Genomic DNA, 14,908 nt, shown 5'->3' with positions numbered 1-14,908 from the left:
AAGTCTCTGTATGAAAGAACCACTTATGTAATAAAGAAACAGCATGCATACATAGTACACAGAAATGAACAATCCCCCAAATACAATTCAAGAGTTCTATACATAACTGTAACACAAAATACATCTGTAAGTGTCCTTACATATATAAAAAAAGAACTTTGTATTACTCTGTGTTTTGTGTATTTTGTTAACCTATTCTGTGTATTAGAGTCGAGCCCTCAGGATCCATCATCAGAGGTAAAAACGTGTAAACCGGGTTGTAAATGGGTGGGATTAAGGTTGGGAGTTCCGATGGTCCAGCCCTTATCATGGGAGGTTGGGATTCTAGGTAGGGAAAAAAGAAAAAAAAGAAAAGAACATGTGTAATGGAATGTAAGTGAAATAAAATAAGATAAAATGAAATGATGTAAAAAAATATTGTGCAAAAATACAACAGCAGCGGTTGAGGTAGTGCAAATAGAAATAAACATAAATATAACTATAGCAGCAGATGACAGGTTGAAGTAGTGCAATAAGTAATGAACAATATAAATTGTGTGTGTGTGTGTGTGTGTGTGTGTGTGTGCGTCCACACAGGTGAGAGAGAGAGTGTGTGTGTGTATATGTGTGAGAGAGACAGAGAGTTTTATACAGTTCAGTCCTGAGTGTGTGTGTGTGTGTGTGTGTGTATGTGTGAGTTTTTTGTACAGTTCAGTCTTGGGTGTTGAGAAGCCTGATGAAAAAAACTGTTACACAGTCTGGTTGTGAGGCCCGAATGCTCCGGTACCACTTTCCAGATGGCAGGAGGGTGAAGAGTGTGTGTGAGGAGTGTGTGGGGTGTGTAAGAGTGTGTATGAGGGGTATGTAAGAGTGTGTGTGAGGGGTGTGTGGGGTGTGTAAGAGTGTGTGTGAGGTGTGTAAGAGTGTGTGTGAGGGGTGTGTGGGGTGAGAAAGAGTGTGTGTGAGGGGTGTGTGGGGTCATCCACAATGCTGTTAGCTTTGCGGATGCAGTGTGCGGTGTAAATGTCCGTGATAGAGGGAAGAGAGACTCCGATGATCTTCTCAGCTGTCGTCACTATCCGCTGAAGGGTCTTGCGATCTGAGACGGTGCAGTTCCCAAACCAGGCAGTGATGCAGCTGCTCAGGATGCTCTCGATGGTCCCTCTGTAGAACACAGTCAGGATGGGGGAGGGAGATGGGCTTTCCTCAGCCTCCTCAGGAAGTAGAGGCGCTGCTGGGCTTTCTTGGTGATGGAGCTGGTGTTGAGTGACCAGGTGAAGTTCTCTGCCAGATTAGCCCCAAGGAATTTGGTGCTCTTGACGATCTCCACAGAGGATCCATCAATGGACAACGGAGAATGGTCACTCTGTGCTCTCCTGAAGTCAACAACCATCTCTTTGGTCTTGTCGACGTTCAGGGAGAGGTTGTTGGCTCTGCACCAGGCTGTTAGATGTTGCACCTCCTCTCTGTATGCTGACTCATCGTTCTTGCTGATGAGACCCACCACGGTCGTGTCATCAGCGAACTTGACAATGTGGTTGGATCTGTGTATTGCTGCACAGGCCTGAGTCAGCAGAGTGAACAGCAGTGGACTGAGCACACAGCCCTGAGGAGCTCCAGTGTTCAGTGTGGTGGTGCTGGAGATGCTGTTCCTGATCCGGACTGACTGAGGTCTCCCAGTCAGGAAATACAGGATCCAGTTGCAGAGAGAGGTGTTCAGGCCCAGCAGGCTCAGCTTCTCAATCAACTGCTGAGGGATGATTGTGTTGAATGCTGAACTGAAATCTATGAACAGCATTCCAACGTAGGAGTCCTTACAGTCCAGGTGTGTGAGGGCAAGTTGGAGGGTTGTGGTGATGGCATTGTCCGTGGAACGGTTAGGACGATACGCAGACTGCAAGGGGTCCAGTGAGGGTGGTAGCTGTGACTTGATATACCTCATGACAAGCCTCTCGAAGCATTTCATCATGACTGGTGTGAGTGCAACAGGACGATAGTCATTAAGGCAGGAAACCATAGACTTCTTAGGCACAGGGACGATGGTCGTTGTCTTGAGGCACTTTGGGATGATGGAGCTGCTCAGCGAGATGTTGAAGATGTCAGTGAAGACATCTGCTAGCTGCTCTGCACACTCCCTGAGTACTCTGCCAGGAATGTTGTCTGGTCCAGCAGACTTCCGTGGGTTAACTCTGTATAGAGTTCTCTTCATATCAGCCGTGGTGAGACAGAGCACTGGGTCATTAGGAGGAGGGATGGTCTTCCTCGCTGTTGTGTTGTTCTGTGCTTCAAACCGAGTGTAGAAATCGTTCGGCACGTCTGGGAGGGAGCCGTCACTGTCACAAGCAGGTGAAGTTGTCCTGTAGTTGGTGATCGCCTGGATGCCCTGCGACATGCGCTGGGAGTGTCCGCTGTCCTGGAAATGGCCATGGATTCTCTGGGCGTGTGCACGCTTCGCCTCTCTGATGGCTCGAGACAGTTTGGCCCTAGCTGTTTTTAAGGCCACCCTGTCCCCTGCTCTGCAGGCAGAGTCTCTCGACTTCAGTAGAGCACACATTTTTGCAGTCATCCACGGCTTCTGGTTGGAGCGTGTGGTGATGGTCTTGGAGACAGTCACATCATCTATGCACTTCCCGATGTAGCCGGTCACTGATGCCGTGTACTCACAGAGTCAGCAGAGTTGCCGAAGGTTGCAGCCTACCTATACATGTCCCAGTCACTGCACTCAAAACAGTCCTGAAGAGCAGAGATGGTTTTAACCTGTTTCAGAACTGCTTTAGCGTGTCTGGTTTAGAGTGCTCTGAATGCTGGAATCAACATAACAGAGATGTAACAGTCACATCTTGTTACATGGTTCAATGTATTTAATTTTGAGTGCTTTGTTCATCCTGACCACTAGGGGACATCAATAGCAAATCTCTATTTTGGATAAAACAGGAAGTAGTAGAATGAGAGGCAGATTCAGTTTGAGTTATCTCATGGTATCTGCTGTTTCTCTAGAGGGTCCTGGTTTGAGAAACATTTGTTTTGCTGCTCAACCATGAGTTTGGTGCTTTATCTTTCATCTTTTGTTTTGTGTAGCCTTTGAGAGGGTTATTGTTTGGGAAAGTTACTTATTTGAATGTTTTGTTGGGGAGTTTGGTTGAAGGTTAATGAGTTGTTTTCCTTTGTAGAGGACTTTGTTTAACCTGCAAGCTTGTCCTACTGTGTGGAGCGCCGGATTTTGGAGTGTGGGTGCAGAATTGCAGCTGCCCAAGAACTTTTCCCAAAGGACTCTTGGCTTATCCCAAGAAGGACATCCATTTAATTCTGTGTTTTCACCATTTCATCAACTTACCCTTCAACAGATAAGACTTTATCACATTGGTTGTTCTCCTTTATCAACTGATTTCCTCTCTCAATATCTTAGGTGGACATTTATATGACCATACTTTCATTTTGGACATTGACCATATTTACTGTGAACATTTCATATGATGGGATTTTGTGGGTTTTGTATTTGTGTAGAGACTCAATATATGCTGGCAAAAGATTTATGCTGCTAGTTGTGTATTGTGTATTTTGATATGGCTCTTAACATTACCTAATAGGTTATTGCAAAGTTTGTCCCCCCTCATTTTCTTATAACAATACTAGTTTAAAGAGCCGGAACGGTTATAGCGATGTGGTCTGAGTAGCCGAGATGGGGGCGGGGCTCCACACAATATGCGCCGGGAATGTTTGTGTAAACAAGATCCAGCGTGTTCACCCCTCTCGTAGCAAAGTCCACATGCTGATGGAATTTAGGGAGCACTGTTCTGAGATTTGCATGATTGAAATCTCTGGCGATGATAAACAGTCCATGGGTGAGCATTCTGCAGCTCGCTAATAGCTCCATACAGCTCACACAGAGCCACCTTAGCATTAGTGCTGGGTGGAATGTACACTCCGATCGTGAAAGTGGTAGTGAATTCCCGGGGTAAACAAAAAGGTCTGCATCTAACAGTCCCAAACTCCACTAGCGATGAACAGTAACAGAGTCCTTACACCATTCCGTGTTGATGTAAACACACACACCACCACCACTGCGAGTCTTACCGCACAGAGCTGCATTCCTGTCGGCACTATATATACTATATATAATGGGCTATATTTTCTGTACTGAGATTGAGGTTTGGCTGAATGGGTGTTCCTGAAATGTACTTTAATTTTTTGTAATATTTGTCCCATGGCGATGGCTGCGGAAGTTCTGTGGCAGTGAATCTAGAATGGACAAGAAGGTCTTTAAGGTTCTTATTTTTGTGGTAGGCCGAAAGGACTTTGAATTGTTTCAGAGCAGGCACCAAATTTTGCATCAAGATGAAATTGTTTTTGATTTTATTATTTAAAATTTGTGACTGGTTTGAATAAGTTGTTATTAAAGGGATGATCTGTTTAGAGTCTGGCAATTAGGTGTCCAGATGTTGTTGTCCAAGTGTTGTGGATTTAATGTGCCTCAGTTTCTGTTTACTGTACCCTCTCTCTAAGGGCTTTGAAGAGTGTCTTTTTTTTTTTTCTTCAATTTTTTAACTGCAATTTAGACCCAATTCCGTTGAGATGTTCGTATATAAACTGTTTATAGGTTGTGAAGAGAATCATCTGGAAGTTTGCATTTTTTTAAATTTTCCTACAAAGTCGTAGGTATCTTTTTAAATAGCTATTGTGTTTTTGTGACAGCTGGTGTAGAAAGCTATCAAGGTATTGTGCTATGTGATCTTATTCATTGCCACAGTTCGACACTATTGGTCGCCCCCTAGGGATCTCACCCGGTAATATCTCAACCTTAATGTAATATTAAGGTTGGGATAAGAATAAGGGTCGGGGTAGGGAAGGAATTAGGGTTAGAATTAAGATTGGGGTTAGGGGTAGGGCTGGGATTTGGAAAGGGTTAGGGGTAGGGTTAGGATCAGAATTGAGTTAGGGATCAGGATGGGGAAAGGGTTAGGCTTAAGGGTGGGATTTGGAAAGGGTTGGGAAGGGATCAGGATGGGGTTAGGGTTGGAGTAGGGAGATGGAATTGAGGTTAAGGTTGGGATTTAGGGGTAGGGTTGAGGGTTAGGGTTGGGAGATAGGGTTCTGCAAATGTGTAATGATAGAGTAAGTGCTATAATTTTGTATTTAAAAAGATTTTTTCACAGGGAGTTCAAGAACAGCCATCACTTATCCCACAAGTGCTCTAGTTTTAAGTGCTTTAGTTCAATACCAATCAAGTGCCATAATGTCTTCTTTTAAAAAAAAATCCAAACCCACCACAAATCACATCAATTCTTATGTTACATTCCTTTCGGGAGTGATGTGTGGTCTTGACCTCTGCTGTGGATATATTACAAGTTAATATCAATGATTTAATTTAGTTAATCCAATGATCTAGATTAACCTTTATTAATCTTATTAAACCTTTATTAAACTAGTTAATCTTTATTAATCTAGGGACCCCAGACTTGACCTAAATTAGTTTTATGAATGGGTTTCTGGCTCACCTTTGGGGAATATGGATAACCCCCTCTCATTGAGTCCCATGGGAATCCACGTGTTGAGAATTTGCATCCACTGTCTCTCTCTGGTCTGTCCACATCAAGTTTGCCTCTATGCCAGTGATTTTTAAGTTATGTAGACCGTGTTCCCGGAAGTGGTTTACTATTTCCCTATTGTGTTTGTTTTTGGTGATTGTGTAAATGTGGTATTTTAACCGTTCAAAAATTGTGTTTTTTGGTTTCACCTATATATTTGACAGTGTAAACATAAAATACAATAAGCCACATTTGAACTGTTCAGATTTAAATGTGAATAGATGGGTATGCCTGCAATGTATTTTGTCTGCTAATAATAATGCGCCCAAGGGGATGGCTACTGGAGGTTTGTGGCAGTGAATCTAGAATGAACCAAAATATCTTTGAGATTTTTGTTTTTCCGATATGCTGAAATGACTCTGAATTCTTTGAGTTTTGGTACCTGTTTTTGTGCTAATAGAAAATTACTCTTGATTTGTCTGTTTAGTATTTTGGTGCATTGTGAATAAGTGGTAATTAACGGGATGACATTTTCGGAGCTAGATTTATGGAGTAGACTATGTGTGTCTGTTTTTTTGAAAAATACCTTCATTTTGAGTGATCTGGAATGAACTGGTGACTAACTCAAAAACACTGTAGTGTCCAGAAATTCAATGGAATGTGAATCAGTTTTACATTTAATTGTAATATTTGGGTGGTGTGTGTTTGCTGTTTTGATAAAATGGTCAAATTCTCCTTTTCCATGTTCCCACACTCCAAAAATGTCATCCAAATATCTGTAATAAACCGTTGGTATATTCTTACATTTTTTAAGGAGAGATGTTTCCCAATCAGCCATGTAGATATTTACGTAAGCAGGTGCAAATTTTTTCCCCATGGCCGTTCCCTGGATTTGTAAAAATATTTGGTCACTGAATTCAAAGTCATTACGGTTTAAATTTATTTCCAATAATTGTAGAATATGTGCATCTGGTCTGGATATCTCTGAAATGTTTGTTCAACTGCCCTAAGTCCTATTTCCGTGGAGATATTGGTATATAGACTGTCTATAGTAAAAAGAAAAGCCTTATCTTTCTGAATAATAGTTTTTATTTTGTCTACAAAATTGTAAGTGTCTTTAAGATAACTGTCATGTTTCTGCAAAATGGGATTGAGAAACCAATCAATATATTCTGCCACACAGTAAGATTCACTGCTACAATCGGACACAATAGGGCACCCCCTAGGGATCTCGCGAGGTACTGTCCATGCTTCTGGATCGGTATGTATTTTTGGTAGAAGGTAAAAAAACCGAGCTCTGGGTGTGTCTGGACCTAGTAAATAATTTTTTTTGTTTTGAATTGATATAATGTTTTTGATGTAAATCCATAACTATTGACTGTATTCTAAATTTAGTTTCCTGTTGAAGTGAATGTGTTAAGTGTACAGTATGTAATGGTTTGTGTTCCTTAACTGTCTGTTCGCCTTGAATAGGTATTGTGCTTTATCCATAATGACTATGCCTGACCCTTTATCTGCTGGTTTAATGACTATGTCCCTGTTTGTTTTGAGAGAGTACATTGCTTTTCTTTGTGTGGGTGGTAAATTATCCAGTGTGTCTGTGATGGTATGAATTAATGGCTTTATAATTATTGTGGATTAATCTCCTAATTTGTTTATTACATGTCAATGTAATGTGATGGTTCCCAATTGGACTTAACTGTAAATGGAATTCTGGAGGTGTTTATCTGGAAGTCAAAATGGTTTAGGATTTTTAACGTTCTATTATGTGCATGGACATCCCTCCCGAGGTCCCACGGGTATAGCCCACCTGGTGTTGGAATGAAGGTGAGTCCTCTCTCCAACAGTCCTCTCTCCTCCTGTGATAATTGAAAAGTTTTGGATAAATTAAATATATTAGAGGGTGGAATGTCTGTGTATGTCTCCACCCTCAGAAGTTTAACTTGTCCAGCCAGCAGTCAAGGATGCGCTTCACCATTGCCCTTGTCCAGTGGATGCAGTCCTTCTCAACTTGAAAAAGAAGTTTATTAATCTCCAGAAGTGGATTCCCCTGGGACTCGATGTAGTTGTTGATGGCCATCAGATACTGCTGCTCCTATATAGAAAGAAAATAACTGAACTGAATAATAGGTATATAAATGGTTGCATTCGGAAATACGGAATGAGCCATTCTCCACAAACCCTGTAGCTTCTTTATGGTTGATTTTTGTGGATGTTGTTCCCTATTATTGAGACCAACTGCTAAAACTTGTGTGTGTGAGTGGATGGGTAGTTTTTGAAGAATTTTGGATATGTGTAGGAAATTAGCCCCTGGAAAGCTATCTACCTGTACCTGTGAAATTTTGGTAGGGGAATGCAACTCCTATGCAGTCTCCTATGACAACTATAGGTTGACGAATGGTGATGGACCAATCAGTACTCTTTCTGTTGGTGTTGATGTGCCTATATGGTATCTCTGTGAGTGAGAGACTGTCTAAGGTGTTCCCGTCCGGGGAGTCAGAGGACACTTTATTGGGTTTTGCCATGGCCTTAGGAGAGGAAGTAGGGGTTGGGGGGGAAGAGAAGGGTAAGATGAATAAAGGGGGAGGAGATAGAAATGGAAGGAGAGAGCACAGAAGCAGAGGGGGGAGAAGGGATGGGTCAGAGGGGAGGCAAAAGGATTCAGAGCGGGCTTCGGGTAGATTCCCTTTAATACGTCCCCTCATCCACACCCTTTGTGGTTTGGCCCTGGTTCCGCCCACGTCCTCTACCTTCTCCTCGGACACGTTCCCTGGCCTGTGTGGAGATGAAGATAGTGAATTAATTTTATTAGCTATGGTAGCAGTAGGTTGTCTAAATTCTATGGGGCTTACCTGTCTGTGGTGAACCTGTGCTGAAACCAGGATCTTCTTATTGGATGTATGATTGAGTTTGGCAGTAGAGAATACCGAAGATGGGGGTGAATGATGATGTTCAGGATGAAATGTGGTTTGTGGAGAAGGAGCTTTCCGAAGGACAGTGGCATATTAAATGGGCCCTTGCTGTGTCCAGAAATTGGACTGTTTATTTTGTACAATGTTTGCACAGTACTTTGTGATTTCCTTCAGTTTTTGTTTAAACCTCTTTTTTTCCCATTTCACTGCCACTGTCCATTCCAATTCTTGAAATGTATAAATGTGTTCCATAAGTTTAATGATTGTTTGAGTGTAATGTTCTTGTAATATGTGCATGTTTTGTTTCATCCAGTTAGTTGTGTTATTATTGATTTTTTGCCTAGAATGCTAGTGTTGATGGAGGTCTCTACTGTGTCCATGTGGTGTGTGGCCTGTACGAGTTTATAATATGTTTTTGTAAGTGCTTTGTTAAATGTGTTGGTGTTAGTGTTGTGTAGCTGTGTATGTGCCTGTGTAGTAACCCCATTACCAGTTGTAGTTGGATCTCCCAACTTAAGTATAGGGTTAGGTTAGGGTTAGAGGAAGCACAGGCTCCAAGTTCATTTTAAAAAGGAGTTGTGTTAGGGTTGGGTTTTATATCAATTTATTTAGTTTTTTAAAAAAAAGCTCTTGTTGAGCTTAATTGGCGCAGGTGCTCCCTAAAACCCTCTATCATCCTTCCTACCCAGTTATCTAACATGGTCAGGCACAGGGATCCCATCCCAGGGGAGTACCTTTTCTAGGAATTGGGGGTGGGGCTTGGGTCAGGGTTGGGGCTGAGGTTGGGGTTGCAATTATATTTGAAATGGGGGATTGGGATCAGAGTTAGGATTTAGGGTTAGGGTTGGGATTACGGTTGGGGTTATGGTCGGGTTTCACGTTTAGTTGTTTCTTATATGGCTCTGGATGAGCTTTTTTAACTGGCGTGGGCTCTCTCTACAAAAACACCTCTCACCCCTTGTGTCCAATTATTGTATCATGATCAGGTCCAGGGGTCCTGTCCCAGGGGGGTTGTTTTTATCCGGGATTGGGGGTAGGACCTAGGTCAGGATAAGGGTTGGCATAAGGGTTAGAGGTGGGTTAGGGTTGAAGTTAGGGTTGGGATCAGGATGGGGTTAAGGTTAGGGCTGAGTTAGGGCTCTGTAAGTTTTATAGTGATAATATAAGTGCTAATGTTGAAGAACAAGATTCTTTCCAAAGAGGATTTCAAGACCAGTCATCCCTTGAACCTTAAGAGCTTAAGTTTGAAGTGCTATTTTCAATCCCAAACAAGTGCTAAATTCAAATTTCAGACCTACTACAATTCCACATTTCACATTTTGCTAGGGATGCCTGGTCTTGACCTCCACCGTGGAAATATTGTAAGATAATGTTAGTGATCTGTTAGTTCCCCTGGTTTAGGGGCCCCGACCTGGCCTAGGCTAATCTATGAATTTTTAGCTCACCTTTTGGGAAATATTGAAATCACCTTTCTTGTTGAGTCCCATGGGAATCCACGTGTTGAGTCTCCACTGCCTCTCTTTTCACCTCCTCTGCTTGTCTGTCCGGACCAAGTTAGCTTCAATTCCTGTAATTCTGAGGTTATGTGGACCATGTTCTTTGAAGTGATTGACACTTTCCCTATTTTATTTATTCTTGGTGATTGTGTAAATGTCGTAATCTTTCTAGAATTGTGTTTCTTGTTTCCCCTATGTATTTCTTATGACATTTTAAACATGTAATGCAATAAATCACAGTTTCACAGGCTCCAAGTTCGTTTTAAAAAGGAGTTGTGTTAGGTTTAGGGTTAGGGCTTGGGTTAGGGTTAGGTTTAGGAGATATTCATCTCCACTCCCAATGGAGCAGAGGAAGCACAGGCTCCAAGTTCATTTTAAAAAGAAGGAGTTGTGTTAGGTTTATGGTTGTGGTTATGGTTAGAGTTAGGGTTCTCCTTCTTTGCTAAAGTTATTAAGACAAAAAAAATGCAAGAAATTGTTAAACCGCACAGAATAAAAACTCTTCTGTCCTGAAGAAGTGGGAAAAGTTCCAGCTTTACCTCAGACACTGGAGATTCCTTCCATACATGATACATGAACACTTACTTCAGCATATGAATAATTTATTTAAATCAATTTATGTGAATGAGTTGTTGCTATAGCAACTGTATTTGAAAGGAGTCTTAATATAAATTTGTGTTGTATAGCTGCTTCTCTTTAATATTTTATTAATTCAGACAAACGGTCAGTGAGGTATAAAGAAGCCGAGTGGCATATTAACTGGCCGAGTTTCTAACATCAGCTCTCGTCTTCGTTTTTGGTCATCTTTCACCCAGTCAGAAAAGCTGGTAATGAGACGGAGCTCAGACGTCAGGTTTAAACGCAGATTAAGCAGAACGCTGAGCTCAGGAAGTTCCTCCTCCTCAACATGGTCATTAAAGTAACGCCAGACTCCGATCACTGACATGCCGAGGCTTTGATTCAGTTAAAATAGGAGCATGACGGAGCAGCTGGGTTAAAACCAGGGCCATGACATCACGTGACCAAAACTAGACAGTCATGAGTAAGAGTGAAGACGTTCTTCAGCAGCGGTGAGGTTCTGTGGAAGTGTGTGAGTGTTTCAGCTCCTTCAGATCCCACTCAGCTCCTGGGTCAGGTGAAGTCATCAGCGTGTGATGATATCATGACCACACGGTGCCTCAGCATGTCACAGAGACACTTTAAAAAGCCGAAGCCAGAGCAACGTTCTCACAGATCTCACCTCTGCTGCACAGTGAAGGTATGAGCCTTATTCCCTGAGCTTCTCTGAGCTCCTGATTCTCTGAGCTTCTCTGAGCTCCTGATTCCCTGAGCTTCTCTGGGCTCTTGGTCCTTTTTTTATTTTAACTCATAAAAATTCAGGAGCTTGTTGAGATTTGTGACTCGGACATTCGATCTCACACTTCTTGGTGTTTTGTTGTTTCACAGTCAGACACCATGAAGCTCCAGACCATCATACTCTTAGCGGTATTTCTCAGCTTTTGCTCCTCAGCTCCGGTGAGTGTTTAATATTTATCTCTTTTATTATTTCTACACCACTGTGTAAATCCTGCATTCTGATTGGTCAGAAGGAGTTGATTAGTTTTCTAGAACAGCAGCTATGACAGTAGCGCAGGTTTATATTAATGCATTTGTCGTTTCTATAGCAACAGCAGTGTTGTATAAAGTACCCAAAAGGCACACTTGAGTAAAAGGTATTTTGTTAGAAAATGACTCAAGTAAAAGTTAAAGTCTATAATAAAATATAATAAAGTTCATTATAATTCTACTTGAGTAAAAGTCTTAAAGTATCTGAAATAAGTATCAAAAGTAGTATTTTCATGAATGTATTCAAGTATGGAAAGTAAAAGTAGAAGTAAATTAATAAAAAAGCAAGACTGTGATAATTTGGAGAATTATGAATTTTATTCTGTATTGCTTTCTTTCTTAAACTTCTCAATAAGTGCAGCACCAAAAAAACAAGACTTGCATGAAAGAAAGAGAAGAGGCCTTTAGAACTGTATTGTAATGAAGTGTACAGTATCAGTGTTTCCATACATGTGCACTTGTAACTAAGGCCATGTCCACTCGAACCCGGGGATTTTTAAGAAGGGAGATTTCTGTGTTTTGACCTTTCGTCCACATGCTAATGCAGTTTGAGGTCATTGAAAATGGAGCTTTTGGAAAACTCCTTCCAAAGAGCAGATTTTCCAAAACTCACCGTTTTCAGTGGTGTTGTGTGCAAGGGTTACGGAGATTCTGATGAATTGACATCATTCTGTGAGTCTCCTTGATTTTCTGAGCTTTGTTTATGAAGATATTTTGTGTAATAGCAGACTTACGTAAACTGCTGAGTGTGTTAACGTTGTTTACTGGACTTTTTCCATGCATGCACACACACACGCAGTTACTCACACGTTACAGTCATGAACAGAGGGTCGGAATGTAATACGGAGCTCACTGCTGCTGCATACAGAACTCCCACAACACACACAGCAATGGAGGTTTTGGACGAGACCCGGTCCGACTTCTACATTCTACAGTAAAATTTTTCTTGCATGTCAAGGGCATCGCTTTTACGCGACGTGCCATTGTTGTAAAGTTTTGGCTAGGCTTCTGATTGGCTAGGCTCCTGAGAGCACTTAACAGGCCATTTTGCTAACCACAAACTTTCTTTACCGCAAAATTTGGACGCAGGTTTTTTTTTGTAGTAAGTAACGAAAATGCCGAACAGAAAATGTATCGGGGTAAAATTATAAGTAAAAGTTAAGTAAAGTACAAAAACTCTCATAACTCTCAAACTGCCATGATCACTTAAGTACTGTAACGAAGTAATTTTACTTTGTTACATTTCACCACTGAGCAACAGCTCGTCCCAATTTAGTGTGTGATGGTTAAAGTGATGTGGTGAAGTTACTGGAAGAAGTCTCCAGTGTCAGAGGTGAAGCTGGAGATGTTCCTCGTTATTAACATCAAGAGAAAGAAAAAGTAAATTTGCTGTCGTATGAAATGAATTAAACTTGATGTGAAGTTCGAGGTGAATACTCAGCTACAGAGGAACTAGCATTAATTCTGCTACGTCACTGATCAATTTTATTTTTGCGAAACTGCACTGATTTATTTATGACTTCCGTAACCATCACGCCATCATCCACTCTTTCTCCTGTTCTCCAGATCCTCCGGCAGCAGCTGGGAATAATTGCCAGTAACAGTAATGAGGTCTTCATCCCTGAAGAGTTTACATTCATTTATATTTGGTGTTTGTTGTGAAGATTTTATGCTAATGAGATTTTGATGTATGTAGATTGTGCGTCTGCCGGGACTCACTCTCACCGGGATGGGACTGGGACAAGCACAGGTTCAGGTAAATAAAACACACCTTACACCTCCAGATTATCTACAAAAACTTTTTCTTTTCTTTTCTTCTTTCTTTCTTTCTTTCTTTCTCACTGAAAGAAAGAAACTTTCACACTTTCTTCATTGTATTTCATGATGTTTTTTCCCTCGTTTCTCTCAGGGTTCTCCATTTCTCTCTCCGTTCCTGATCCAGTCTCAGCCTGAGCTCCTGCTGCCTCCTCAGGTGTTAAATCTCGGTCCTCAGGTTCCAGGACCGTTCCTGCCCCCACAGCAGAACCTACCCTCATTTATCCTTCCCTCCTATCAGCAGGAGCAGCCTACAGGACCCATCAATCCCAACAACCCCGCCCCTCCCCCCAACAGCCAGGACCCCTTCCAGGTACAGATGCTTCATTTAAAGCAGGTTTCAGCTCGAACCCTGACCGTCTTAGAATCTAGAACCTCTTTCACATGTCCTTAAAGAACTGTGAGGTGGATTTCAGGTGCAGAGCAGATCTGTAATGATTTTTTTTTTTTAAGGTGTTTCCTCAGTACATCCCGTTCCCTCAGGTACCAGGAGGACAGGTGTGTGTGTGTGTGTGTGTATAAATAATCTCTGTTTCTTATGTAGATTTCAGTCAGATGATCAGATTAACCCTTGTGTTTCTCCTCTCAGGGTTTTCCCTATTACATGAGTTACGGATTCCCTCAAAGAAACACGTTTCTTAAACCCTTGCCCAATCAGAACACAGCAGTCCAGAATGCAGCCAATCAGAACCCCGTCAGACCCACAAAGGTCCCTCAGCCTGTGCAGGTAACATACGGCGCTCCTGAATCCGCTCACAGGAAATAAGATACTGTTCATAAATCTGATACATGAAGAGTCTTAAATAAAGTGATGCATTATGATGATGTCATACAGCAACCAACCAATCAGCTGCTCTGCTTTAGCTCTCAAGTTATTTCTCTCATTTTTTCAGAATAAAGTGAATGTGTTGGAGCCATTGCGCATGACTCCGCCCCCTGATAACCGAGGGGACCGTCCTGGGCGTGGTGTCGAGGGGGTAAAAACAAGCACAAACACACACACACACACACACACACAGCAGTATTATATGTATGTCATAATGTAATGGAAGTCATTTTGGATTTGTTTTGTTGTTCAGGATCCGGCATTCCCATTTTTCCAGCCGTAGGCGTGAGAGATGAAACATCTCACAACATCACGCTCATGTGTGAAGGCCACCAAGCCTGCAGCGTTTTTCTCTGTGTGTCTGTTATAACAGCTTTATTACACATCACCCATATTCACTGATAATAAAGACTCTAATGTTTAAACCCACATGTGCGTCATTTCTTCTTCAGACCAGACAGTAAACACAGAACACAGGTGAATGCAGATACAGATGAGTTTAATCAGGAAATCAGCAGTACAGAGTATAAAGCCAAGAAAACTCAGTCATTAGGGAAGAATCTCGTTATCACCACCTTCATCTCCTCATCTAATCAATCTCTTCATTAGGTTTTTTTCTTACTCATTAAATGCATTAAAAGATTTTTGTTGTTGATAATCTACAATATAACGAGGTGTAATCTCAGGTCATGTGATCACCTGGTAATAAAAACAACACAGAAAATAATTAGCAGGAAAATGATTCATTTA

General features: G+C 41.7%; 1 protein-coding gene and 1 long non-coding RNA gene across 2 annotated transcripts; both read left to right on the top strand.

The window, feature by feature from the left end:
* The first annotated feature begins 12,898 nt into the window (after positions 1 to 12,898).
* odam (odontogenic, ameloblast associated) lies at positions 12,899 to 13,726 on the top strand. Its single transcript, XM_058384564.1, has 2 exons — positions 12,899 to 13,273; positions 13,427 to 13,726. Exons 1-2 carry the CDS (start codon positions 13,247 to 13,249, stop codon positions 13,724 to 13,726), a joined length of 327 nt encoding a protein of 108 aa, XP_058240547.1. The 5' UTR covers positions 12,899 to 13,246.
* A 57-nt stretch (positions 13,727 to 13,783) lies between these two features.
* LOC131349086 (uncharacterized) lies at positions 13,784 to 14,310 on the top strand. The gene is made up of 3 exons (XR_009204040.1): positions 13,784 to 13,830; positions 13,922 to 14,059; positions 14,226 to 14,310. It is a non-coding gene; the product is annotated as an uncharacterized LOC131349086 (long non-coding RNA).
* The last annotated feature ends 598 nt before the right edge of the window (positions 14,311 to 14,908 follow it).

Source organism: Hemibagrus wyckioides, linkage group LG29 (genome assembly GCF_019097595.1).
Source record: "Hemibagrus wyckioides isolate EC202008001 linkage group LG29, SWU_Hwy_1.0, whole genome shotgun sequence".
Taxonomy (NCBI): domain Eukaryota; kingdom Metazoa; phylum Chordata; class Actinopteri; order Siluriformes; family Bagridae; genus Hemibagrus; species Hemibagrus wyckioides.
This window is presented reverse-complemented; position numbering and strand designations above follow the sequence as displayed.

Excerpts from the sequence above, each read along its gene's own strand:
- odam (XM_058384564.1), top strand. The coding sequence starts at position 13,247 with ATGGGACTGGGACAAGCACAGGTTCAG. Across the intron at positions 13,274-13,426 it reads TGGGACAAGCACAGGTTCAG|GGTTCTCCATTTCTCTCTCC; the intron begins GTAAATAAAACA and ends CGTTTCTCTCAG.